Source organism: Neomonachus schauinslandi, chromosome 5 (assembly GCF_002201575.2).
Source record: "Neomonachus schauinslandi chromosome 5, ASM220157v2, whole genome shotgun sequence".
Lineage (NCBI taxonomy): Eukaryota > Metazoa > Chordata > Mammalia > Carnivora > Phocidae > Neomonachus > Neomonachus schauinslandi.
The window spans coordinates 147306784-147334027 of NC_058407.1; the positions used below are offsets into that span (position 1 = coordinate 147306784).

At 44.8% G+C, this 27244-nt stretch overlaps 1 protein-coding gene across 2 annotated transcripts in view; it reads right to left on the bottom strand.

The window, feature by feature from the left end:
* Positions 1–4837: 4837 nt before the first annotated feature.
* CPPED1 (calcineurin like phosphoesterase domain containing 1) overlaps positions 4838–27244 on the bottom strand; it is a 101169-nt gene continuing 78762 nt past the window's right edge. For both annotated transcript variants that reach the window (XM_021698175.1, XM_044915072.1), the window contains one exon: positions 4838–5658. In XM_021698175.1, coding sequence (XP_021553850.1) covers positions 5429–5658 — 230 coding nt within the window. In that variant the 3' untranslated portion in view covers positions 4838–5428. The remainder of the gene's footprint in view (positions 5659–27244) is intronic.

A 27244-nucleotide genomic window follows, 5' to 3' on the forward strand; every position in this document is an offset into this window, starting at 1 on the left:
TCCGGTGCGGCAATTTCAGCATCTGGGGCATCGCGGGGTTGGTTGTCTTTTCCTTTGAGAGTAACTCATAGATTCTTGTTGTTTTTGTTTATTTTGCACAAGTGATTTTGGATTGCATTCTGGGCATCATGCATGTTATGTTGTAGAGAACTGGGATTCTTTTATATTCCTCTGAAGATTGTTGAGGTTTTATTTTTGCATCAGCAGGCAGTTAACTTGATTAGACTTCCGTGGTACGTTCTCTGCTCAGGGCAGCTGTCTAAATCACATTCAATTCTTTGGGCTTTTGCTGTCCTGTTTGTTCTGCTTGTGCATACTTAGGGGTAAACCAGAGATTTGTGTGAGCTCATATACAAAACTAGGAGGTTCCTAACCAGCTGTATCCCCTCTGGGATTCCTCCCTCTCCAGTGACCCGGGATTCTCTCCCTGGTTTCTCTGGTAAGTAGATGGTGGATTTTTCAGTAATGTTATCCATCCCTAATGTGATGCTCCACAAAGGCAAAGTGTGGGGTGGAGGAGAGAGGGGAAGGTTTGAGTTCTAGTTTTGTTCACTCTCCAAATTACCAGGTAGTTTTTTTAGAGACTGTACTTATGTGCAAGAACACTGGTCTGGGGAGGGGAGGGCACTTAAAGCATTAAACTGCAAGTGGAGCCAATTCCTTTCCCTGTTTGTTCAGTGTGCACCAGTCTGAACTTTTCAGCAAGGTTCCCCTTCACTCCTTGTTGGCTTCCATCTTTTGCTTTTTTTGCAGGAAACAAAAATGTTCCCTAAAAGTCTGCTTTAGGGTACTGTCCTTAGGTCTCCTCCTGTGCTGCCAAATTTTGTCAGGAACGTCATTCATAGAACATAACCTCTTCCGGCAGCACTTCCAAGATGCACTTTTCACTTCTGAGTCCCAGACTTATATTTCCGGCCATCTCTTTTACACATTCCCATATATCCTTTAAACTAGAATCAGACCCTTCTCTGGGCTGACTTGTTTTGATTACTGGCAGAGTATTCATTCAGTGAGCTGGGTTTAGAATTACTAAGAGTCAAGGACACTTGATCATTACCCCAATTCCTTCACCGTGAGTGGGGAACCAAAGAGAACAGTGATGCTGCCAGTTATTTGCTGGCCTGTTGACAATCCCTGATGTTGAGGACAATCCCAACAGAACTACCACAGGCTTAGGGATGTGGCCTCCTCTCCCTCCTTCCTCCCCTGTTGAGTGTTGATGTGGATAATTAAGTATTACTATATGTCCTTGCTTACCTTATTATTCCACATTCACGGCCAAGTATTCACTGAGCAGCCCCACCCCCACCCCGTGCCCCTGGTATGGTTCTAGGCATTGGGGGGAGAATGGCCAATGAGTCAGACCAGGTCCCTGCTGCTCTGAAGCTTGCATGCTGGTAGGGAATACACACGAGGATCAGGAAGCCAGCAAATCTCTTAATGGTGTGCTATGAAGAAAATAAACAGGGCCACACCTGAGGATGAGCAGCATAGCAACAGAGAAGGTGGTGAGAGGCCATTGTGGGGAGTGACCGTTGAGCTAAGGTCAAAATGTGATGGAGGCCAGTTCCCATCAGAGGAAACAGCAGTACAAAGGGTGGTGGTATATTCTACAAGGAGAGGACATACAGACAAGGCTGAGAGGAGGTCTGGGGCAGAGTGGATGGGCCCTGGGCAGTCCTAGGAGGGAGTCTGAACTTTATTCTACAGGAGGTGCAAAGTTCCTTTTGTGAAGAAAATGACTTCTTAAAGACAAATATCAGAACAGATAATGAAAGGTACCTTCTGATTATTCATGTTCAGTCAACTTTATTTATCTAGGGTTTTAAAAAAAATCTACACGGGTCCTTTAGGTTTTATTTAAAAGAAAAATCCAATGTGTATATATCTGTTTATGTGTAATGTCTAATAGTAAAGAAATAATGGCAATAAAAATCCATTGAAGGAAAAACAGAATTTAGTCAGTAAAATCTTTTCTAGAAAGGTGTTAGAAGTCATTATTATTATTATTATTCCAAGAATCCCTAAGAACTCTCCAATGACATAAGACAGTATTTTATGAAGTTATAAAAAAAAATCAATATTACCTGTCAAGTACTATCTCTTGCAGGTGCAACCAAAACTGCTAAGGTTATGTGAACAAGAAATCCCTGCTGTCTATTACAGAAAGCTTTTAATAGAACTTGCCTTGACAACTGATTCCTAAATCTTCCTTTTCCCCCCAGCTCAATACAATATTGCTACTTAATTTCACAACTGTGCAGAGCTGTTTTTAGGCACTACTTGGGGAATAAGTATTAAGAGTTCAAGTAAATGCAAATAATGTTTTTGGTACTTTTTCTCAAAAGATTTCAATGAGAATACAGACTATAATATTAAGCTGTATTATGTGTATATAGTTTCTACAGTTATCTGTAACTCGGTATCTTTTGCAGTACATAAGGGAAATGGTCCTAGTGTTATTCAGGCTTAAAACTAGGGTTTGCCTTGTAACTCTATCAGGGACTGACAACCTTGTAATGCTGGAAATCACAAGATACTATGAAACATTCTCTCTGTTTGCTCAGTTCCATAAAGTTTACTAAAGACTCTTCCCCCCTATTCTCCAACCTCAGGGGAAACATGACTGAATTCTAGAGATAAACTTACTTATTGTAAAAGGTGAATGCAATTAGGTGTCTCCCCACCTCTCTCCACAAACCTACTTGAGTCTTGACAACTCAATTTTAGATTTCCTTAAATAACCTTTTCCTTTTAGTAGCCCCCCTATTAACACCCCCAATTAAAATGATGAGTTAGATGGGGAGCACTGGGTGGCACTGCTTGCCTTGGGAGATGCAGGTGTCCTACCCCCAGGGAAGGGACCTGTAAGCAAGGAGTGAGCATCATGTGATGAAGCGTTTACTGATGTGGGCAAAGCTGTGTCCCGTGGTCCATTATGGGTCCACCTCAGTCATCCAGTCTCCTCTGGTGAACATTCTCTGACTCGAACAATCTGGACAGGCTTTGTCACCCTGGACCTGGGTGTGTCTGGGCTTTGCAAACCCTGGGATCAAGTCCCAGGGCTTCCAGCTCACATTGGGTTGCTGTCCAGTAAAGGTGGTTAATGGTGCTGAATACGGTAGTGTTGCCACTGAGCTGGTACAAAGCTCTCATCCATGAAAAATGTTTTCTAGGAAAGAGAGGATCGTGTTAAGGAGCCTGGGCTGGACAGTTGGACTGCCTGCATCTCAATCCTTGCTTCCCCACTGATGAGCGGTGTGATCTCAGCCAAGTGGCCCCACCTCTCTGAGCCAAAGCACTTAAAATGTACTTAGCACATAAGAAACATTCAACACCATAGCGCTTAGGATCATGGAGGATTTTATTGTTTTCTACAGCATAAGGCACTTATTTTTTAATGTGCTTTTTCTTTTTTAAAGAAAAGGCAATCATAGTGAATGCATTGGTAAATAGCTATTATCAGAACAATACACACTTATCTACAAAATCATTTCTTTCTGAACCAACCAGCATCAGGGAATACCGCTGGTTACCTAAAAAATGGTGAGAATTTCGTACGGTTCCCTATTCTTCGCGTATCTTTGCTGTGTTTTGAATCATTTCTTTTACATATTAGGTTTGTGGGGAAGGAGATTTAGAAATTTCATTTCCGTTACTTTGAATTATCTCCACTCCCCATCCCATTCCAGGTGCCCCAGCCTACTGAGCATCTTGCACACGTCATACAACAGAGAAGGCTCCGGCGGTCCATTAGGATTCCTGTTCCCTGTGCTCCCAGTAGCCCCACACCTGCATTTATGACCCTGCCATCTGATTCTGAAAGTCAGCACATAATAAGCGTTGCTTATTACTTTTTACTGACCTCCTGTTCCTGACCTCTTCAAGCCACACCTGTTGTTGAGAAAAATGAACACAGAGCAACTCTGCGGCAAAATGCTAAAACAGGAGCATTCTAATTTTGAAAGATTTTAATTTTCTTGTGCCACAACACAATGAGCTACAGTGCATCACCGATCTGTAGCATAATTAACTTCTCTTTTGTGCCTTATGAATTTACACACGCAATTATCCTTCTCTTTAATTTTTCACGGTTTTGCTACATTGACTAAAACTTTTTAACAAGAAAGTCTTTTGATTTAATAGACTTTGCAGTTCATTTGTAACTGCTGGTTTGGGTCTGACGGATGCCACCACCTGGTACCGTGAGGTTGTTCGGGCGGGACGGAGTGCCGGGGCTCCCCATCGGACGGGGCAACAGACATGATCTTGCGCAGTCGGCAGCCGCACGGAAGCAGCGGCAAAAGAGCTCACATAAAAACGGTGTTGATTTTAAACCACCCGCGCTCCTTTGCCAGTGGATCCTGCCCCCTGTTCATTTCATCCAAGTCAGCGCCGATTTAGATCACAGGGCTGAATGTACCGTTTTTGTGCCCGCCAGGGTTCCTGCTTTGTTTCTTTTCAGAACTCAGCATTGACTCCTGCTTGCTCTGTCCAAGGAGACACAGCGAAGAGGCTCATAAATGGAGGGCCATCCCCATCACACAAGAACACCAATCTGTGGAGCTCCTGTGCCCTCAGAGGGGACCGTGAAGAAACTCAAAACAGACAGAGAGGCGGCGCTTTGGGGCTTCAGTTCTAGTCCTGGGTGGGCGGGCGGGGGGGAGGGAGGTTTATAGAGATGGCCAATTTGTGTGCCAAGGAGGCTTTTCTCATCACCCAGAAGGCAAATTCAACTTTGACTAGCATCGAATGCATCGTCGACAATAGTAGGAGCCTCAAAATTTAATAGCAAGTGTTGTCTACTCAGTTCCGTGCAAAAAAAAAAAAAAAAAAAAAAAAAAAAAAAAAAGAAGCCCACGCAGCTCTGCTAATGGGATATAATGATTTGCCTTGTTAGGAAGGAAAGGCGATGACCTTTGTTTCTGCCTAGCATTTTGGGAGTCGTGAACACAATCTAAGACAATCAGATGCGGTTTGTTCACGGAATTATCAAAGACCGCACTTGGATATCAAGGTGGGATGGAGGGTGACAGGTAGACTTTTACCATCCGCTACTGGGAAGCAATCGATTTCACAGGCAGAGCTGAGAAACCTATCATTAGGAGAACTGACTCAAACACTGAGGCAGCAAGATTCTAATATCATTTATTCCTTTGTTTTCAGGCTTTCCCCACCCCCCTCTTTATTAAGGGGAGGGCAGCTCTCTATTTTGAATATAACTTAGGATAGGAGGATAGGACCCAGCTCTCTGATTTATGCAAAATGACATAAATCCACAAATCGGCCTGGAATACTTTTATATTTCAACAGGGGGCAGTGCACAGCTGCACTTTCTGGCAAAGTAAGAAACCAGTGGAAGTGAACCGTGGACTTGGAGCAATCTATGGGTCTAGGAATGAAGGACAGACACAGGCTCAAGGGGCAGTCACTTTTCCTCCATCAGGCCCATGAGATCGTCGTCTATCCCCTTCTCACTCAGCTCATCCAAACTGTAGTATCGATGAACGATTTTCTCGGCGGTGACCACCACGACTCGGAGCCCGTGGGTGTCTTCGCCCAACTGGCACCCGATGGCTGATGACACTACCATGTCCAGGTTCTGGTAGATGCCCCCGGCATTCCGGTGGTAGTGGCCTGAGAACACAGCTGTGACACCTGCAGGGGAGGGAACAAAACATTAGGGGGCCAAGGATCTTCATTTAGGGAACTGGGGGCTCCACGGCTTCCTTCTGGGAGCAATAGAGTATGTTATGAAATTAAAGCGCTAATATTACTCAGTGCATAATAAACGAGAAGACTGCATATGTGACATCCAGAATCCTTACAAGGATAATTCATCGATACAACATATTAACACATTTGTCATAAGTGGTACAAGAAAGTGCTAGGGAACAAGAAGAGAGAAGATGGAGTGACTGACTTTGGGAGAGATACAGGAAGCGGAAGGAAATATTTTGAGGCCTATATAAACAGCCATATGATAGAAGTTAAATGTCTAGAAAAAAGAATGTTTATGGAGTTTTATTCAAGACAGCACAGCATGCTCAACATTTAATGTACCTCCTCCACTCCACACTCAAGAGCCATGATGGATAAAATCTAAAAAAGAAAACCAAAGGACAGAAGTAGCTTCAAAATCAAAACAAATAGCTCCGTGGATGAGAAACAAGGCAGAAAGGCAGAGTAATGAGCGGGGTTACAGTGCTGCTGGGAGTGAAGCTCCTGGAGGGTGACAGAGACTGCAAGCAGTTTCTGTGATAGGAGGAAATAAAGCCCGGCCCCCATTTGAAAGAGGGTTGGCGTGGGAACCTCTGTTTATGGAAAGAGGATGCAAAAAACCATTGTAGCGTGCTGCCTGGGGCTAGGGTCGTGGTATGCAGGTGCTTCTAACAAGTCCTCCAGAAAATAAAAGAGAACCAATCTGTAATGTTTACTAATTTCCATGGGGTGAACACTCTGATGGTGGCTGATTTCACATTACCGACGACGTGACGTCACTGCCCAGACGTGGGAAGAGATGCCTGGTAGCATCGTTATATAGTGCTTCTACCACACAGGCACAGAAGCTGTGAGCTACCTTGCCAGCATGGTAATAGCAACATGTAGCAAGATAGTTAGAAAATAATCAGTTTTGAGTATTTATTACCTTTGCTTTTTATTATAATTTATTTAATGGCGAGTTTGTAGAATTTAATGTTTAGTAATGGTTGTTTAACAAGGAGCTCACAAAATTCCTTAAAATTTAATAACTGGTTTTCATGAACTCGGTAGGAGCTGACTGCAGCACAGCACTGGGCTAGGGCTTGTAGCAATCTATGGGTCTAGGAATAAAGGACAGACACAGGCTCAAGTCTAGGAAATGAGACATGTTTTCTCAGTGTGACTGTGGGCAAGGGCCCTCAAGCTCTACTATAAGACCTGACCCTGGGTAGGGGCTGGGGTGGAGGTGACCCAAACCACTAGACAAGGAGAAGCTATTCAAGAGAGAAAGTGAAGGAAAAACCAAAGCTGAAATTACCTCTTAATCAATTGAATCTGAAACAAATCCCACTGCCCGTGAAGAAATTTCATGCTAACTAAGACAGTCTACAGACTCCTCAATCAGGAATATGAATTCACTCCAGGTGAAATGAGTGATATAAAACTGCCTGAAAAATATTTAAAATGAGTATGTTTAGGGCATCAAAAAGTCCTTAATAAAGGAAAAGAACCAGATGTTATGAAACAAAACAGACATGAATTCAATGAGAATAACTGGTAATGAAAGCTTAGAAACATGGCCATTAAAGACAGCCATTAAAACAGAACACGAAGACAGCTCTCAATAAATGGGATAAATTCTAAACTGGACACTAATCAGAGAGGAAATCAGTGAATTAAGAGACAGAATGGAGGCACTGAACCAACCAAAAGACAACACAGAGACTCAGACACAAGCAATAAGAACATGTAGTTCAAAGAACCCAAAGAATGGATAAAGGGGTATCTATGGATGCTTAAGAGGAGGTGCAACAGGAGAAAGGAGGAAATAATAGTAAGAATAACTTGAAGAAACAATTGTTGGGGATTTTCCAAAATGAAGGAATATATGGGTCTTCATATATAAAGTACTAAGTAGGATAAATAAAAATCAATTTGTATCATGGGGATATTGTGGAGCATCCAACAAAAAAAAACCTAAAAATATATCATGGCAAAAATACTATAAAGGAATGACAATTAGATAGCAGGCACCCCAGCAATAACAGAACCAAAGAGTAATGCCTTCCAGAGCTGAGGGGAAGCAACTATGAACCTCAAATTTTATACCCAGCTAAACCATCATTCAAGTTAAAGGGCAAAAGAAATACATGCTGGGGCATACGAAGACGAAGAGTTTACCACTTACAAACCTTCACTGAAAGAATTATTAGGAGATATGTTTCAGCAAGGAAGGGATGAAATATTAAAAAACAATGATGAGCTAACACGGATAAAAGTATTTTGGTAAATTTAATTAACTACTGATTTTCTTTGAAAACCTCTTTTTTAAAATGTAAAAGTAAAACTAAAGCTCAAGAATGTCAAGACGGATAATTAAAGCTATTGTCATGTTTGGAAGGAAGAAGAAAATAATTATATTTTGCTAGAAAAAGTGCATAATTTTTTTTTTTTTAAGATTTTTGTTTATTTTTTAACAGCGAGAGAGGGAACACAAGCAGGGAGAATGGGAGAGGGAGAAGCAGGCTTCCCACCAAGCAGGGAGCCCGATGTGGGACTCGATCCCAGGACCCTGGGATCATGACCTGAGCCGAAGGCAGACGCTTAACGACTGAGCCACCTAGGCGCCCCGAAAAAATGCATAATTAACATGCTTCTTAAAAATGTTTGGGCACAAGCAACCAAATTAAAAATAGGCAAACTGTACTTCATCAAAATTTTAAACTTTTGTGCATCAAAGAACACCATCAACAATATGAAAAGATAACTCATGGAATGGGAGTGAATATTTGCAAATCATCTATCTGATAAAGGTCTAACATCCAGAAAATATAGAGATGGATATGAAAAATACGAAAAAATGTTCAATGTCACTAATCATCAGTGCAATGAAAATCAAAACCATAATGAGATTTCACTTCACATCCACTAGGATGGCTATCATCAAAAAGATGGAAAATAACAAGTGTTCACAGGGATCTGGAGACACTGGAACCCTTGCAGAGTGCTGGTGGAAATATAAAATGGTGCAGCCTTTCTGGAAAACACTTTGGCAGTTCCAGAAAATGTTAAACATACAGCCACCACGTGACCCAGCAGTTCCACTCCTAGGTATCTACTCAGGAGAAAGGAAAACACACAGCCATGTAAAAACTTGTTCATGAAGGTTCACAACAGCATTATTCATAGTAGCCAAAAGAGCAGAAACAACCTAAATGTCCATTTGAACTGATGAATAAACAAAATGTGGCACATCCATTTGATGGAAGATTGTCCGGCTGTCAAAAGGACTGAAGAGTACTGACACATGCTCCAACATGGACTGACCTTGAAAACACCATGCTCAGTCAGTGAAAGAAGTCAGATGCAAAAGGCCTCGCACTGTATGATTCCATGTATATGAAATGTCCAGAATAGGCAACTCCAGAGACAGAAAGAAGATTATTGTTTGTCGAGGGCTGGGGGTGGGGAGGGACAAGGGGAAGTGGGAGTGATTGCTAATGGGCACAGTGTTTCTTTGTGGAATGGTGACGGTATGGAATCAGACAGTGGTGATGGCTGCACAACCTCATGACTATATTAAAGCCACTGAATTTGGGGCGCCTGGGTGGCTTAGTCATTGAGAGTCTGCCTTCGGCTCAGGTCATGATCCCGGGGTCCTGGGATCGAGCCCCACATCAGGCTCCCTGCTCGGCGGGAAGCCTGCTTCTCCCTCTCCCACTCCCCCTGCTTGTGTTCCCTCTCTCGCTGTGTCTCTCTCTGTCAAGTAAATATATAAAACCTTTAAAAAAAAAAAAAAACCACTGAACTTTTTCATGTTAAAAGTGTGAATTTTATGGTATAGCTCAATAAAAAAAAAAAAATGCAAAAAAAATATAGGGGAAGGGAAGGAGGCCAGAATGACCCGTGTGGCAGTGATGGGAGGCGGAGACATCAGTATGAACTCATGTTTACCTTAATACCATGTTGAAAACAGAGAATGACACAGAGAGACATTGACAGATGTGTGCGGACACAGGTTAGTATAAAGACACGTATTTCCTTGCTCCGTTGGCTGTCAGTGCCTAGAAACAGGGGCACATACTGGCCATGAGCACACCTGGCGTCCAGATCTTGGTTTCTAATACCATTCTCGAATAAAAGGATCCTCGGAGGCTTGGCTGACTGTGGGGCTGGGGCAGGAAATATACAAGATGAGCCTGGAGCATCTTGTTGGGCCAGAAAGGAAGGAAGTGCTCAAAAGCTCGAGCTGATGGGGGGTGTGACAGAGGGACACAGGAATCAACAGAAAGAGCTCCCCACAGCCAAACCTTAACAACTTAAGCAACAAAATAAACTCGTGCCAAAGTATAAAAAATAAATCCACTAGTCCAAATTAATATAAATAAATGTGGGAAAAAGAGACAAAATCTCCCATACAGAAGAACAAATAATTTATGTCGATCTTCTGCCCTTAGGAAGGTGGAGCTCCCTATATGTGTGGACTATGCATACGGACTTCCTTCCCAGAGTCACTTAACAGTGGAGACATGGGCCAAACATCAACAGGGATGGGAAGTCAGGTTGTTAGTCTGCACCCCTGATGCACCTTGATGACTGTGATAAAAACGGCACACCTGTGTGGTCTTCCTCCTCCCAATCCAGGACTCCAGCATGAGAAAACCATCAGACCAATCCCCATAGAGAGACATTCTACAAACACCTGACCAGTACTTCTCGAGAAACTGTCAAGGTCATCAAAAACAAGGGCAGTCTGAGAAACTGTCACAGCACAGAGGAGACTAAGGAGGTGTGATGCCTAAGCGAGGTGTGCTATGCTAGATGGGATCCTGGAGCAGAAAGAGGACATTAGGTAAAAAAGTAAGGGGGGCACCTGGGTGGCTCAGTTGGTTAAGCGACTGCCTTCAGCTCAGGTCATGATCCTGGAGTCCCTGGATCGAGTCCCGCATCGGGCTCCCTGCTTGGCAGGGAGCCTGCTTCTGCCTCTGACCCTCCCCCCTCTCATGTGCTCTCTCTCTCTCTCATTCTTTCTGTCTCAAATAAATAAATTAAAAAAAAAAAAAAGTAAGGGAACCTGATTATGGGCTTTCATTAATAAAAGTGCATCAATATCACTTCATTAATTATAGCAAATGTACCGTATTAGTGTAAGATACTAATAACGGGAAACTAGAGGCAGGTGTACATGGGAAGTGTCTGTATTATCCCTGCGGTTTTTATGTGGATTTGAAATTGTTCTAAAATTAAAAAGTTTATTTAAAAAAAAAACTATCCGGATAATTTCCAAAAGAACCGAATGGAATATGCAGCTTTCAATCAGCAAAGAGGCAGGGGGAAAAAATCAGAATGACTACAAAAAACAAAACAAAAAAAGAATCAAACACGAAATTTTAAAATGTTCCTGACACCAAATGCTGGGTCTGGTGCAGAGAAACTGGATCGTGCCTGCAGTGCTGGTGGGAAGGTAAACAGTCTGGTTGGTAAACAGTCTGGTAATAGTTGAGATTGCATTTACTGTATGACCCAGCAACAGAACTCCTGGACATTTTTCCCAGTTTCCCAAAACTTATGTTCAAATATCTGTACATGGATGTATACAGTAGCTTTATTTGTAATAGCCAGGAATGGGAGGCAACGTAAATGTCCTTCCGCGGGGTCTATGGTTACACTGTACCACAGTGTTCCACGCTACGGAAGATCGATACGCACAACAACTGGAATAGATATCAAGGAAATTATACTCATTAAAAAAAGCCAAACCCGGGCGCCTGGGTGGCTCAGTCGTTAAGCGTCTGCCTTCGGCTCAGGTCATGATCCCAGGGTCCTGGGATCGAGTCCCACATCGGGCTCCCTGCTCGGCAGGAAGCCCGCTTCTCCCTCTCCCACTCCTCCTGCTTGTGTTCCTGCTCTCGCTATCTCTCTGTCAAATAAATAAATAAATAAAATCTTTAAAAAAAAAAAAGCGCCAAACCCCAAAGGTTCCATCCTGTATGATTCCATTTATGCAGCATTCCTGAAATGACAAAATTATAGATATGGCTGCTAGGAGTGAGGCGCAGAGGTGGAGGGAATCGGGGGCACATGCGGCTATAGGAGGACGGCAGGAGAGATCCTTGTGGTGATGGAACTGTTTGCATTTGACAAGGATTCAGAAAGGTCTGAAGGGAATGTGCTCAAAATGTTTACAGCAACTGCTTCTGCGAGACTCTGAACACAGCATTGTGACTACAGCTGTCAGGGCTCGAAGCGGGCACAGGGACACACCTGCGGGCAGGTGTGGCCATCTGCTGGCTGAGGTCCACACCCAGGGATGGGAAGGAAGGACACCCAGGTTTGTCTACGTGGAGCATCCAACGGTGGCGGGAAACAGCTATTTCCATTTACTGTTATTAGGATATAAACAGACACAACTCATTTCAGAGGGTAATCTGGTGCTATTCTCTCACGTTTCATTGCGCGTTCCCCTTGACCCAACACCACCACTTTGGTAGAAATTTATCCTTCAGAAATACCCAGTACAGTGTTCACCGAGGCACTGTGTGTGATGTTCATTTATGGGAGGACTGGATAAATTACAGTAGGTGTATTTTTAAAAAGAGGTAGATTTACATGTGCTGGCATTGAAAGATACCAAATACATTATTAAATATGAATAAGATGTTAAAATAAGTATTATGTGATCCTGGCTTTGTAAAACATAGACAGCGTATGCATAAGAGGGTGTGCACGTATGTTTGTAGCCCCCAACTGAGCTGGGATACATTCGCACTGCTCACACTGGTGATTTCATGGGGAGGCTGGGGGCTGGGATTTAGCGAGGGGACATCGTTTTCTACTCTTTCGTACCGTGGTATAATGTTATCAGTGATCATGAACACGAACATCAAGGTGCTGTGAAGAGCGTGGGGGTGATGTGCCAGACGGACCGAGTGGGGGGGGGAGGGGAGGAGAGATGGAATGGAGGTGCCCCCACACCAGGGACCGAGCTGTTCAGGTCAGACGCTTGCAGCTGAAGCCCCGGGCTTGGCGCCCAGAGGGTCCTCGCCACAGCTGGAGAATTGAACAGTCCTGACCACACTGACCGGAGGACCACAGAAGTGACTGCTTCCTTCATGGCCTCCCTGGGGTTTCAAAGCTTCATGGCCTGTGCCGTCGGAGGCCCACTGCAAGTCTGTGCCATCAGACTGGCCTCGGGGAGTTCCTCTTGGCCAGACAGAAGCCACTTAGTGTTGTTATTATTTTGTTGTGTACTAGATTATGGGCACTGAATTTGGCTCTTCATGCCTAATTCATAGTTGCAAACTAATATTCTGGAAGTAATGCTTGGCAATTTTGAAAATGGCTCGCATTAGCCGTAATTAGCCGTAAAAACTCATTTATGTTCAAGTTTCACGCCATATTTATTGGCATCCACAGAGACAGAAGCATTAATGGGGCTGTTCAAGTGACCTGCAGAACTTTCCGAGCAGATCTCAGCGGACCCTGGACAGCTGCGCTGGTTGGCCGTGTGCGTGCTATCCATCTTCCCACTGCAAACCCCTCAGGGCTCACCGTTTATTGTTAATGTCCCAAGTCACAGCAAGTGTGACCAAATGAGGAGTGTGGCATTAGCAAGGATACCTAAGAGGACTAACAATAAAGATGAAAGAGACTGTCAGTGAGCAGGGCCACGGTGTTGAGAATGGCCTCCCCTCTAGCAAGGAGAGCCCCCCCCCCCCCAGCAAGGAGAGCCCCCCACTGCCGCCACCCACGAGTACAATCAGGAACTTCACATCTTGGAGTCCTGAATAAGACACCGTGGAATGGCCATGAAATAAGTGCACAAAGGGTTGGTCAGGCAGGAGGCTGAAGTCTGTGTCAAATGGAGGAGGGTACGAGTAACTCTCCATTCTGCCGGGTTCTGGTGTGGAGTTCAGGGCTCTGGGCTATTCCTGGCTGGAATAGGGAGGAGGAGGCACGTGAGTCTCTTCCTGGGCTGGAACCAGGGCCAGAAGCAGCCTGGTGGATGATAGAGGGAACTTCTATCTCCCACCTCCTGGGAAGTCTAGCAGTTCTGAACCCGGTTATGTTCTCCAAGTCCTCCCATGAGTAAGGGCAGTATTGAGGCAAAGCGGAATGGGGATGGCTTGGAAGGAGGATAGCAGCAGGACCCTAAGGACTTTCCAAGTATCATCTCACTGAATCCTCCCAACGGAGACTTGAATCACCTCCGTTTTACAGATGAGAAAACCGAGGCCGGGAGAAAAAACAAAGTTATGCAGCTGGAAAACTCATGTTAGAGCCCAAGTGCTGAACCGGCCTTGCAGACTCTGGCTTTGTTCTTTGGGGACCCTGGGCAGGCCGCTGCCCTTTCCGGGCCTCCACTCCCTCCCTTGTGAGATGAATAATGATTAACACCTGTCTCACGGATGGCAGAGAGGTTTGAAGGAGAGCATGGAACCGGGCAGCAAGCACCTAGCACACGGCGGGTGCTTATCAGCCCTCGGGGCTCCCTCCCGAGCAGGGCCGGCAGCTCACTGCTGGAGTGGGACACAGACACCACGTGCTGGCCTGCGATGCACAGTCTCCTGCCCGAGTTACAATCCTGCCCTTTTATGCCGACAGGCTACGAGGACCCATCTCTGCTTTTTATTAGCTTCTGATGGGGACGCATCGATTCGCAACTCAGTGCAGGTAAGGAATGCATTAATAAATCGTGGTTTCCCGGACGGGGGATTGATTTTAGTGGTGTTTTCACGAGTCGTGCCAAATTTCCATTCTGGCTGTTCATTAGTCATCTGGGGCCGACATGCCTCTATGGTTCCTTAATTGAGTATTACGTATAGATTGTTTCTGAATTATGAACTGCTGTAAGGAGATGACAAACATCTTCTTAAATTACCGCCAGAAGAATTCCCCGGCACAAGACAGCCCCTGCGCATCAACAGAGGACAGCTTCTGTGGTGTGAGTTTCGTATTTATTTCTCCATGGTATCAAGTCATAAAGATGCTATAAAAGCTATTTTTAAGCTGTCTTGATTCAAATTCATTTCAAATCAATCAGAGGATGGGAATGCAATCTCCAGATAATTTGATATTCTAATACTGGAAGCTTGCCTCAAATCAATCAGGAAATCGGGATGTACCCCAGTGCAATTTTAATATTAAAAACTGGCTTCCTTAATGTGCTAGTGTTACTTAAGCCTGGAAAGTACAAACATGTTTGAATTGGGCTGCTTTTGTTTGTATCCTGAGTATACGTTTATGACAATGGTGTGCATCTTTACGTCGTCAGCTGTGACAGGGAAAACTGTGTTGTAAATCATTAGTCACTCACATTATTCTGCCTCAGTGGTAAGGAAAAAAACATGACTCACTGGGAAAAAAAAATTGGTGTGAATGGAGAGGAAACAGGTACAAATAACCTGTGCTGCAGGTAAAGAATTTCGTAGGCAGGTCGCTGAGAGGCGGGCCCTGAGATGGTGGTCCCTGCCAACAGCCAGCAGCTGCTAATCCAAAATCAGGGTACAGCCCACCTGACTCAATTAAGTAAGAGGTTCTTAACTATTGGGTTAGGGTTTTGAGTTGCCACAGAGAGGTTAAGGGACTTGCCTGGGGTCACCCAGCCAGGATTTGTACCTGGATCAGGCTGACTCAGAAGCAGATGCTCTCTGTCCATTACCTTAGAGGTACGAAGTGCCAAGGATCACACACTGCAGGCCCAGTAAGGCGTGCCCTGTAGGGGGCAGCTTTGACCTAAGTGACACCCTCCACTTCTGTCAGTTCTTTGTTCACATCTGCCCTGGGACTTGAAGTAGGATAGTGATTCTTGTGGTAATAATCATGATAGTAAGTGGTATTTACAGAGTGCTCACTATCAGACATTGTTCTGAAGAAGAGCACTTCACATGTTTTTAAATCGTGTGAGCCCCACAATTTCCCTGTGAAGGAGGCATAGTTATTACCCCAGTTTGGCAAATGAGGAAAACAGACGTAGACACATTCCATGTTTGCCCCGCTCGGCCTGTCTCTGGCAGGGCTGCGATCAGAGCCCAGGGGTCTGGCCCCCGAGTCGGTGCTCTTAACCAAACTCCTGCCAAGTGGAGGGAAACTGAAAGCACATGAGAGACGGGCCGCGTGAGTGAAGAAAGAAGAACAGGAGTCAGGGGTGTTGAGGAGGCAGGAGCTAAGTAACCACCATGGAGCTTCTGTGACCTACCACCACCCACGGGCACCCCCTAGTCCTTCTCTGTGCTTTTGTGTGACATGGGAAAAATTCCTATGTGAGTTTTCCAGGGGAGTGCCTGGTAGTACCAGGATTCCAGATCGGAGTCTGGCTGCGCTGGAGGGCAGGGCAGCTGGACGGACCACTGGCTGGAATGGAGACAAGTGAGGTGCCAGGCTCAAGTCTGCATCCTCCTCCTTCTCGTGGGGAGAGCATCAAAGCATCCCATCACTGCCAGTGTCAGCCTTTCACGAATTCAAACCTTCCCATCCCCAAATTCCCATTAACTTAAGTGGGGTCTTAAAGACATTTTCATGGAACTTCTTTCGAGGATTGCTCATAACTTAATTGACCTGGGGTCTACAAACATTTTCTGTAAGAGGTCAGAAAGTAATTATTTTAAGGCCATGCAATCTCTGTGGAACTACTCAACTCTGCTTTCCTTCACAGCATGGGAACAACCACCATTCACAGTTATGTAAACATGTGGGCATGGCTGCGATCCAATAAAACTCTATTAACAAAAATGAGAGGAGGGCCACCCCCAGTAAATGGAGGGAAAAAAAAAGCATATCATCTTTTAAAAAAATACATTTGGGTGATCCAAGTTCAGCCACAATTTCTCAATCCTTCAAAAATTAGGAAGTTTCTTTCTGTACTTCTCACAAATAAAGAAAACAACAAAGAAAACAGTAATTTGTAGTTTGTAAAACTATGAATGCCATCCTGACCAGGGGAGACAAGTGTATTTGCCCAACAGAGAACACTGCTTTAATGAACACAAAATTATTCTATAAACAATTATTCAATTATATAAAAATTCAGAGCATTTGTACTAATGGTCAGAATGAGACTTCTGTATTTACTTGAAATGAAGAGTGTCCACATCCTTCCATCTAAAAAAGTAACTCAGATCTAAAACATTAAAAAAAAATTGTGTGCTGACAATTTTTGCTTGAAATTAAATGTCTAATGGGCTTATAGTTTATAATCTCTCTTACAGTGTACCCATAAGAGAGATTATAAAAGTCAACCAGCTTGAAGTTTACACTCAATAAATATAAATCTATGCTGCTGAATTAACATTCTAGTTGTCCTTTATACAGACAATGTGAGGTGGAAAGGGCTCTGAAGTGGTCCTGCTCAAGAGAAACATAATGTGAGCCTCTTGTGTAATTTTATATTTTCTAATAGCTGCCTTTTAAAAAGTAAACAGTAACGGGTGAAATTAATTTTAGTTATGTGTTTTAACCCAATATTTAAAATACTATTTCAATATGTAATCAATAAATAAAATATTACCATTTTTACATTATTTTCATACCAAGTCTGGAAAATCCAGTGTGTATTTTATACTTAGATCCCACCTCCATTTGGACCAGCTACATGTGGCTACTATACTGAGCAGAGCCATTTTTTTTTTTTAAGATTTTATTTATTTATTTGACAGAGAGAGACACAGCGAGAGAGGGAACACAAGCGGGGGGAGTGGGAGAGGGAGAAGCAGGCTTCCCGCCGAGTAGGGAGCCTGATGCGGGCCTGAGCCAAAGGCAGACGCTTAACAACTGAGCCACCCAGGCGCCCCAGCAGCGCCATTTTGGACTGGGGCAGATGTGCAAATCCAATCCCAGCGTTGGCTCTTTTTTAACTGAATGGCCTTAGTTTCACTATCTGAAAAATGGAGATAATCACAGATAACCTTGCGAGGCTGCTGCTATGAGAAACAGCTATACTGTGCCTAGCACACAGTAGGCTCCTCATGAATGAAAGCCATTATAATATCAATTATTAAATCACTGAATATTTCTTTAACAGAAGCACTGAATTATCAATATCATACGACAAACACAAAGGCCCTTTGGCAGAGCAAAAATAACCATACCACATGTACAAATAGACAAAGAAGGTAGCTCTAGGATCAACATTTTCCACATTTTACAAGGAAGCTTAACTATTGGATCAAAGAATACCTCCACTTTTTTGGTACAGTGTCAAGTATAACTGAAGAACCATAAACTTCATATATTTTGATCAATTTTAACACATGTACACACCTGGAAACCATCACCAAGATCAAGATCATGAACACATCCCACCACTCCCAAAAGTTTCCTTGTGCTCCTTGGGAGTCACTCTCTCCCTCTATCCTGGCCCAGGCAACATCTGACCTGTTTGCTGTTTCTACAGATTGATAGGATTTCATATAATGGAATCATTTGGTATGCAATCTTTTTTGGTCTGGCTTCTTTCACGTAGCATGATTTTGAAATATTTCATGAAAGAATCATGCAGGCATGATTTTGAAAGATTCCTCCATATTACTGTATGTATCAAGAGTTCATCCTTTTTATTGCTAAGTAATATTTCATTGTATGGATATCCTATAATTTGTTTACCCATTCAACTGCTAATGGGCCCTGGGGTTATTTCCAGAATTGCCTCAGCATGTGTGATGAAAAGTGATTAACCATATATATTTGGGTTTATTTCTAAACTCAATTTTCTGTTCCATTAATCTGTTTATCTTTTAATACTAAATGCCAGCTTTGATCACTGTAGGTTAACAGTTCTGAAATCAGGTAGGGTAGGTCCTTCAACTTTGTTCTTCTTTTTCAAAATCATTTTGCTATTAGGTAACTTGCATTTCTTTTTTAAAAGATTTTTTTTTCATTTATTCATTTGACAGAGATACAGAGAGAGAGAGAGAGAGCATGAGCAGGGGGAGAGGCAGAGGGAGAGGGAGAAGCAGGCTCCCCGCCGAGCCAGGAGTCCGAAGTGGGCTTGATCCCAGGACCCCAGGATCATGACCCAAGCCGAAAGCAGATGCCCAACCGAGTCACCCAGGCGCCCTGGTAACTTGCATTTCCACAGAAATTTTAGAATCAGCTTGCAGATTCTACCCACAATAAAACTGCAGGAATTTTGATTGGGATTATGTTGAATCTACAGATCAATTTGGGGAAAATGCCATATTAACAACAGTCTTCCAATCCATGAACATGGTCTATCTTTCCATTTACTTAGGTCTTCTTTAATTAATGTCAGTAATGTTTTATAGTTTTTAGGGGAGAAGTCTTACATGTCCTTTGTGATTCCTGGGTATTTTATGGTTTTTGATGCTATTGCAAATTGAATTATTTTTACAGTTTCATTTGACAAGTGTTTGTTGGTGGTATATAAAAATACATTGTGTCTATCAACTTGATACCCTGAGACCTTGCTAAATTCATTTATTCCAGTAATTGTTTTGTAGATTCCTGGGATTCTCTAAGTAAATAATCATATCATCTGCAAATAGGGACAGTTTTATTTCTTCTTCTCTGATTGCTATGCTTTTTCTTGCTTTTTGTAATGATTGGAACCTCCAATATGCTGTTACATAGGAATGGTGAAAACAGGCAAGCTTTCCTTATTCCTAATCTCAGGGGAAAAATTTAGTCTTCCATATTCCCATACTTTAGACTTTGGATATGACTGTCAAATTATCCTTAAGGAAAGAAAGCAACTTAAATTCTAACCAAGGGTGTGAGAGTTTGGTCACTGAGATTTCATTCCTTGGTGATCTTACAAGACAGAGCCTTTCAAAGATTAAAAGGGAGACTTCCAGAACAACACACATTTATCCAGAAATTCTCAGTAAGTGCTATCCTCCCTGTTTTTTTTTTTTCTCTTGTCATGCTGGATAATCCCTGTCCTCTTACTCTTAACTAAGCCCTTCCACATGATTTATGCTGGTGGATGCTGTCGGTGTCCTCACCAGGCCCCTTTCCAGGTTGGTGCATCCAGCTGCTGCTGGGAGGGTTGGCTGCTAACTGCTCACAGCTGCCCTGCTCCTGAGACCTGAACAACCGAACTAACGCCGTGGTGGGGGGCACAGCCAATGAATGAATGACCCAAGAGTGCAAAAGGTCAGCCCCCAGACCATGTGGCATAGGACTCTTATTATACGAAATACCCAGAATAGAGAGGCACATCTATGGCGACCGAAAATAGATTTCTAGGGCAGGGAGGGAGGAAATGGGGAGTGGCTGCAAAAGGGTTCAGGGTTTCTTTTCTTTTCTTTCTTTTTTAAAGATTTTATTTATTTATTTATTTATTTATTTATTTATTTATTTATTTATTTTTTTTTTAAAGATTTTATTTATTTATTTGAGAGAGAGAATGAGATAGAGAGCATGAGAGGGGGGAGGGTCAGAGAGAGAGAGGCAGACTCCCTGCTGAGCAGGGAGCCCGATGTGGGACTCGATCCCGGGACTCCAGGATCATGACCTGAGCCGAAGGCAGTCGCTTAACCAACTGAGCCACCCAGGCGCCCCAGATTTTGTTTATTTTTGACAGAGAGACAGCCAGAGAGGGAACACAAGCAGGGGGAGTGGGAGAGGGAGAAGCAGGCTCCCCACTGAGCAGGGAGCCCGAAGCGGGGCTCGATCCCAGGACCCTGGGATCATGACCCGAGCCGAAGGCAGACGCGTAACGACTGAGCAACCCAGGCGCCTCACAGGGTTTCTTTATAGCGTCATGCAAATGTTGTAAAGTTGACCATGATGGTGAACGCACAACTCTCTGAGTAGACTGAGAACTGCCGAACTGTACACTTTAAGTAAGTGAATTGTATGGTATGTTAATGGTAATGATATGTCAATAACGCTGTTATGGTGCGGTGGGGGAGGGAAAGAAAGGGAATAATGACCATAATAGTAATAGCTATCATCTTTTGAAGATCTGCTATGGACCAGGCACTGTAAACAAGCCTCACTGTATTACTTTTAATTTTTCCACATCCCTAAAACGGATTATTGTATGTGGGGTTTGCAGGACGTGGCATCCCTGCCTCAAGGAGGGGGGAGGTGTTCACCGCTGTGGTGTGATTCATGCTCTGGAGCTCCAGCTGGATCTGGCTGAAATCCTGAGCACACATCCTTGCTTATTAGCTTTGTTCCTGGCTCGGTCCTGTGTCCTCACTTCCCTGCTCCAGGCAGCCTCCCTCAGACACTGACCTAAGGAGGTCAGCTGGACCTCTGGATGCCTCTGTCCCTCTCTTTGTGAGTCCAAGGGCTGCCCAAGGGTTCCTGGCTGCCGCTTTCTCCCACAGCTCCACCCACTTTACAAATAACAAAGACTTTCCATTAAGAGCTTCAGCTTGCTCTTTTTGGTGGTTTCAAAATTTCCTTTCCACTCTTTATCTTTATTGTGTTTCTGCCTTCAAAAGTAATGCCTGCCTTAGGACAGCAGCTGAATGAGCTATGGTACACACACAGTGCAGCTGTAAGGGAAAGTCAGGAAGATCTCCATGAACAGATATGGAATGACAGCCAAGAAAAATTATGTGAACAAAGCGCAAAAAGCATACACAGTAGCCTTCCTTTTGTGTAAGAAGCTATAATAAAACAAACACACATGATGCATGCAGCTTACCCCCAAATACATCAGAAAAATATATATGTATTTGCAATCTCTCTCACAAATAATAAAAAAAATAAAGCAACTGGGGTAAAACACTAGATAAATCTGGGTAAAACGAATATAGGTGTTCTTTTTACTTGCAACTTTGCTCTAGGCTTTAAAATATTTCTGAATAAAAAGTCAGAAGAAAAAAAAGCAATGCATGCTTGCTAAAATAAAATCAAATGTTGTAAAAATACAGACCATGAAAAAAAAAGGAGGGGCAGGAAAATCTCTTGAACTTTCTCTTCCCATTTCAGTTCAGTGTGTATTGTCCAGATATTTTAAATTGTCTATATTGATAACACAGGTATTAGATATAAGTCTATAGCAATACACGTATATACAAATACACACAATTTCACAAAAATGGGATATGCTATCTATGGATGTGCGACTTGCTTTTATTCACTCAACACTGTATCTTTTCATTGTTCCACTCAGGACATATAGCTCTATCTCAGAAGCACCCTATAGAATTCTGAAAACTCTATTTCCAGTATATAAAAATCTAGGCTGTCAGACGACCATTCTAAACTGGGAGGTCAGGTGGGTTCAGCACCTTTCAGCTCTGCATACTGCTCAGGTACAAGGAGAAACTCAGAGTTAGCAGAGCTTCTCAAAGAGCCCCGGGGACCTGGGAGCAAACCACTCCTGGGAGGAAGGAGTCTCATAGCCCAGCCACTCTGGCAGGTCTCAGGGGAGAAGCCCATCTGTACCTGTTTGGGGCAGGATCATTAGCACAGAAGAGACTCCCAGGTATACGGAGCACCTGAGCCAAGAGGCCCTGCCTCTGTGCAACCTGACCTGGGGCCAGGGCTGCATCGTCTCCTACAGGAGCTGGGACCCAGCCTGCTGATGGGGGTGAGCAGGCCCAGATGGCTGGTGAGGACTAAATTATCGCGGCACCAGGCGTTCCTGGGCGGGGCCGCTGCTGGAACCCTGGGTTTGTGCCTCGCCCTCTCCTGTGGGCACTACGGAGCTTGCAAACATAGGGTTACCTCAGGCATTTGCCTAGACGTCTGGTTCACGTGACGTGAAACATCTGGCTTGTCTTTAGGATCCACAGCCTCCTCTTGGGATTCTTTCTTTTCTTCTCTCTCTCTCTCTCTTTTTTTTGATTGGGTAGGAATTAATGGCCCAGTTGCTGAAATGACCTTCACTCAAGGCCAACTCATTCATACTCTATAACCACAAGATTTTTTTTCTTTCTTTTTAAAAAAATTTCCTCCCCTCAAGAAATTACACCTTTCTTGCCTCAACTCCATAATAATCCACAAAAATTATATTGTTCCTGGTTCAAGGCTCCTCTTAATTGAAACTACAAGAAGGTGAGAGAGGGGGATGGAACTGTAATTCTCGATGGCACAGAAGCGGCCCAGGGAGCACCAAGGGCTGTGCATTTTCAGCTTGATCAGGTTGTAAGTGGTTCTGCCACAAAAGCCCCAAAGAAGAGCAGATGGGGAGAGAGCGGCTGGTCAGAGTCATCACACCAACACCCAGCGGAGTCGAGAGGGGCCCAGGTCCTGTTTAGAACATGTTTACACTTCCATCCTCCGGACCCACTTACTTTTATAGGACACGAGCCTCCCTGCCTTTGGGACCACCTGAGCTTGGACAATCCAGGGCACAGAGCGGCGCTGCTGGGAAATCATTCCTCTCCGAGGCCTGCAGGTGCCTGGCTGCCCGCACAGCCAAAGCCCAGGGGGTATGGCTGCAGTGGAGCCCCACTCCCCGACTTGGACTCAAGAATTAATTATGCTCCTACAAAATTCAGACTCACTTCTTATTTATCTACAGGGGAAGCTATGCTCAACTTTGTAATTTAATTTTTCCCCTTCCTGATGACGCAGAGATTCAAAACGTGTGTGGAATGCAAGAGGAGGGCTGTGTTTTATTCATATAATATTTGGTTGCCAAAAAAGCAGTAGCAGTCTGGGGCAGGGGTCAGGGGAATGCAAGCTTGAACCTCAGTCTCTGTGCGGGTAGCATGTCCATCAAACTCCCTGAGCCTCAGTTTCCCCGGGTGGAAGGCAGGACTAATATCGACCACCCCCAGGGTTACTTCGAAGATCAAGGGACACTCAAGAGCCATGCCCAAGGTTGCGTGGCAGGAAGCTGCATGTGACGTACTCGGACGCCGCTCAATAATTAGACCTTTCTCTGAGCCTTCTCTAAGTATCTGATCAGAAGATCTTTTTTTTTTTCATTTGCACAAATTACATCTTTTTCACTATTCATAATTTCCTCTTTATTTTTAAAAGAAGATGGTGGGCTTGTGTGTGAGATGCAGAGCGGGGCACACATTAAGGTTTCAATCCAGAATGGACAATTTTCTAGATTTCCATTACCCGGCTTCCATGCCCTATCTTAAACACAGCTGTCAGGACAAGAGGCTCATTAAAAAGATTGTTTTGACTGACGGCATGTTCATGTATCAAACTGGAAATCTGTCCAAAAATACTCGAGGGAGGTAGACAGAGGTGGCAGCAAGCCGCAGAAGGGAGATGTTTTGCAGGGTGTCGAAGATGAAATGTGCTGGGGAAAGAGTGCTCTAGCTTGGACTCGAGCCAGGGAGGTCTGGGAGGGGAGCTGTTGCCACTGAAACGTGAGGACCTTAGAAAAGTCAGCTTCCATCTCAGGAACTGGAGAAAGAAAGATGGCAAGACTGCAGTATGGCACGTGCCAAATAGTGTGCTTTTCCATTCCACCCCTTACTTAAGACGGTGGTCGGCCCTGGCTCTGTCCACGCCCTTGTCTTCCCGCGGGATGACCACTGTCTCCACCTGACCTGAGCCATACCGCCCGTGACAACTCCACTTCCCAGAGCTCCTGGACTGCTTCAAGGCCCTCCCCTCCTGACTCACTCACTTCTTTCGTCCCCAGTGCCTCCTCCTCTTGTGGGCTTCCCTGGGCCAGCGCACCAGTCACCTGCTCCAGGGATGCAGGCCGTTCGTCCCACTGCTTTTCTGCTAGAGCCTGCTCACAGCCTTTTCAGCTCTCTGCCCTCAGGACAGTCTTTGTGACTGCCCGCCCTCCTTACCCTCCTGCCTTCCCAGCTGCCCTCCTTTCTGCCCCTAGATGTATCAGGACAACAGTCAGCTGTCAGTGGCTCGAACAAGTAAAAGGTGCATTTGTATTTATCCACCCCATATAAAGAAAGGAGGCAGGTGGACAGGGTGGGTACAGTTTTGCTCAAGGATTTCACTAAGAATGCTGGTTCCTTCTGTTTTTCTGCTCTGCCATCCTCAGTTTGTGGCTTTGTCCTCAGGACTCCAAGATGGCTGCAGGGCTTCCAGGCACTGTATCCAAGTTCCAAGCAGGAACAAGAGAAAAGGGCCAACAAAAAGCTTTGCAGCTGCCCCACTTGCTAAATCCCAGGACTGGGACCAGTAGCCACACCAGGTGTAAGGGGGGCTGGAAAGGAGTGTTGTTAGCCTGTCACACTGACATCCTGAACAAAACCTGGAAGGGAAAGAGAAAATGCATCCTGGGTAGACTGAGCAAGGTTGTTCTTTCTAAAATGCAAAACTTGATTGACGAGAAACCTTTACATGCTTCTTTAACACCTGAGGGTCCTGGATCTGGCTCCTCTTCCCTGCCATCTAACCACCAGAGTCCTGCTCTACCCACGAGTGGTTTCAAGGCCGGCTCTGGCACACGCCGGGCTCACGCTCTGCCCTGTGTCTTGAATGCTCCCTTCCTGCCCACATCTGCCTGGCACACTCTCCTTCACCCTTCAAGACACGGCCTGCTCCTCTCTTGGAGGAGATCATCCCTGACCCAGCTGAACCAAGCTGGGCCTCCTTCCTCCTGATTCTTGCACATTCCTCTACTTTTGTCCTGGGGCTGCCTGCTTCCCACCTTGGTGTCCCCTGCTGGTCTGTGAGGGCAGAGAGCAAATCTATTTAACTGGATATCCATCCTCAGAATGACAAGAACAGACCTGCTACTCTATAAATGACCGTTGGCAGACGGATGGACAGATGGATGGACAGGCAGATGGACAGATGGATAGTGAATGAATATATGAAACTTGAGGCAACTCATAAGCTCTATGTTAGTAGGTGCTGTGGGGGAGAAACTCCAATCTCCCCGTTTTGTCAAAGGAAAAGCAGAGCTCCAGTGTTGTCTTTTTTTTTTTTTTTTTAAGATTTTTACTTATTTATTTGAGAGAGAGAGAATGAGAGAGCACATGAGAGGGGGGAGGGTCAGAGGGAGAAGCAGGCTCCCCGCCGAGCGGGGAGCCCGATGTGGGACTCGATCCCGGGACTCCAGGATCATGACCTGAGCCGAAGGCAGTCGCTTAACCAACTGAGCCACCCAGGCGCCCCTCCAGTGTTTTCTGATACTGCAAAAGAACTACCACGCTCCTTGTTAATGAAGGCCTGGTTGTTACTAACAAGAGGGTGGAAGACAGAGACAGAGAAATGAGCACTGACTCTGAATCCTATCTGTTACTCAAATGCCACAAGACACTCTACTCCACCTCCCCGAACATCTGTTTCCTCGATTTTAAAGAAGGGATGATAATAGATCCCTCATGGAGTTGCTGTGACTTTCAGAGATGATGTGTGTAACCCCCCAGCACAGGCTCAGTGCGCAATGGGAACACAGTGCTTTTCGACACTGTTTCTGAAATAAGGCGTGAACGTGGGGTTCTTTCCTCCTGGCTGCGGCAGGCAATGCTGACTGCCTTCTAACACCCATGCTCTTCCTTTTTGTTTTTGCTGAAAAAAATCCCGATTTTGTTCTGGGAAATGTCCTGCTCTGGAAAGTCATGGGCTTTATCCCCAGAGCCAGGATCGAGGCAGCTGTGGCAATTTTCCTCGTAAGGCCACCAGCTAGGAACAGGTCTGGGTATGGAACTGTGGTAGGATAGCTGCCGGGATCCTGGGAAAGGTTTTATTTCTTTTAAAAAGCCCCCTGTCAATTCTGAGCATCAAATTCAGGACTATGGCAGCCATCTGAGAAGGTCCAGTCTGAGGAAAGGGCCACGTGGAGTGGCAGGTGTGGGGGCAGCGAGCAGATTCACAGCAAGATCCAGATCCTGGACTTGGCTGGCTGAGAGCCTGAACCAGGCCTAGCCTTCTATGAGATGAGATGATAAACCTCCTTATTCTCTGTGCTGGGCGAGTTGGCTAGAGTTTCCTGGTATAGCAAACAGGGACTAATACTACCCTATGCTTTTTACAACAGTAACTCTCCTTTTGGGGTGACTGATAATCCACTTTTAAACACTACATAAATTGGCTTTTGGAAGCTCTTACAAAAGAATGGACTTCACTTGCTCTCCAGCAGGTCCCAGGACAGTTCCTGGATAGGGTGGAACTCCATGAGAGCACTATTTTGTCAGTGACTTTCTCGACATCCCTTCTTGGGCTCGTGAAATCGCTTTTGGGGCGCCTGGATGGCTCAGTCGGTTAAGCGTCTGCCTTCGGCTCAGGTCATGATCCCAGGGTCCTGGGATCGAGCCCCGCATCGGGCTCCCTGCTCAGTGGGAAGCCTCCTGCTTCTCCCTCTCCCACTCCCCCTGCTTGTGTTCCCTCTCTCACTATGTCTCTGTCAAATAAATAAATAAAATAAAATAAGTGAAACTGCTTTCCCAAGCATCACACATTCAATGGGACCGAGGCGTGGACCCAAGGCAGTGCGGCAACACAGAAGAGGGGCAGGGGGGCTCGGTCGCCTCAGGCCACGTCTTTATGACAACTCAGAGGCAATTTGGAAGTGAGAAACAGACAACACACATCGGAGGCAGTGTGTCATTACAAGACCCAAAATGTGGTCAATCAAAAACAAAGAAGGGCAATCTTCTCCTCCCTCAGATTTCAAGCTTTGCACACTGAAGATTAAATGTGGAAAATGCTACATGGCATAATTTTTTGAAACAAA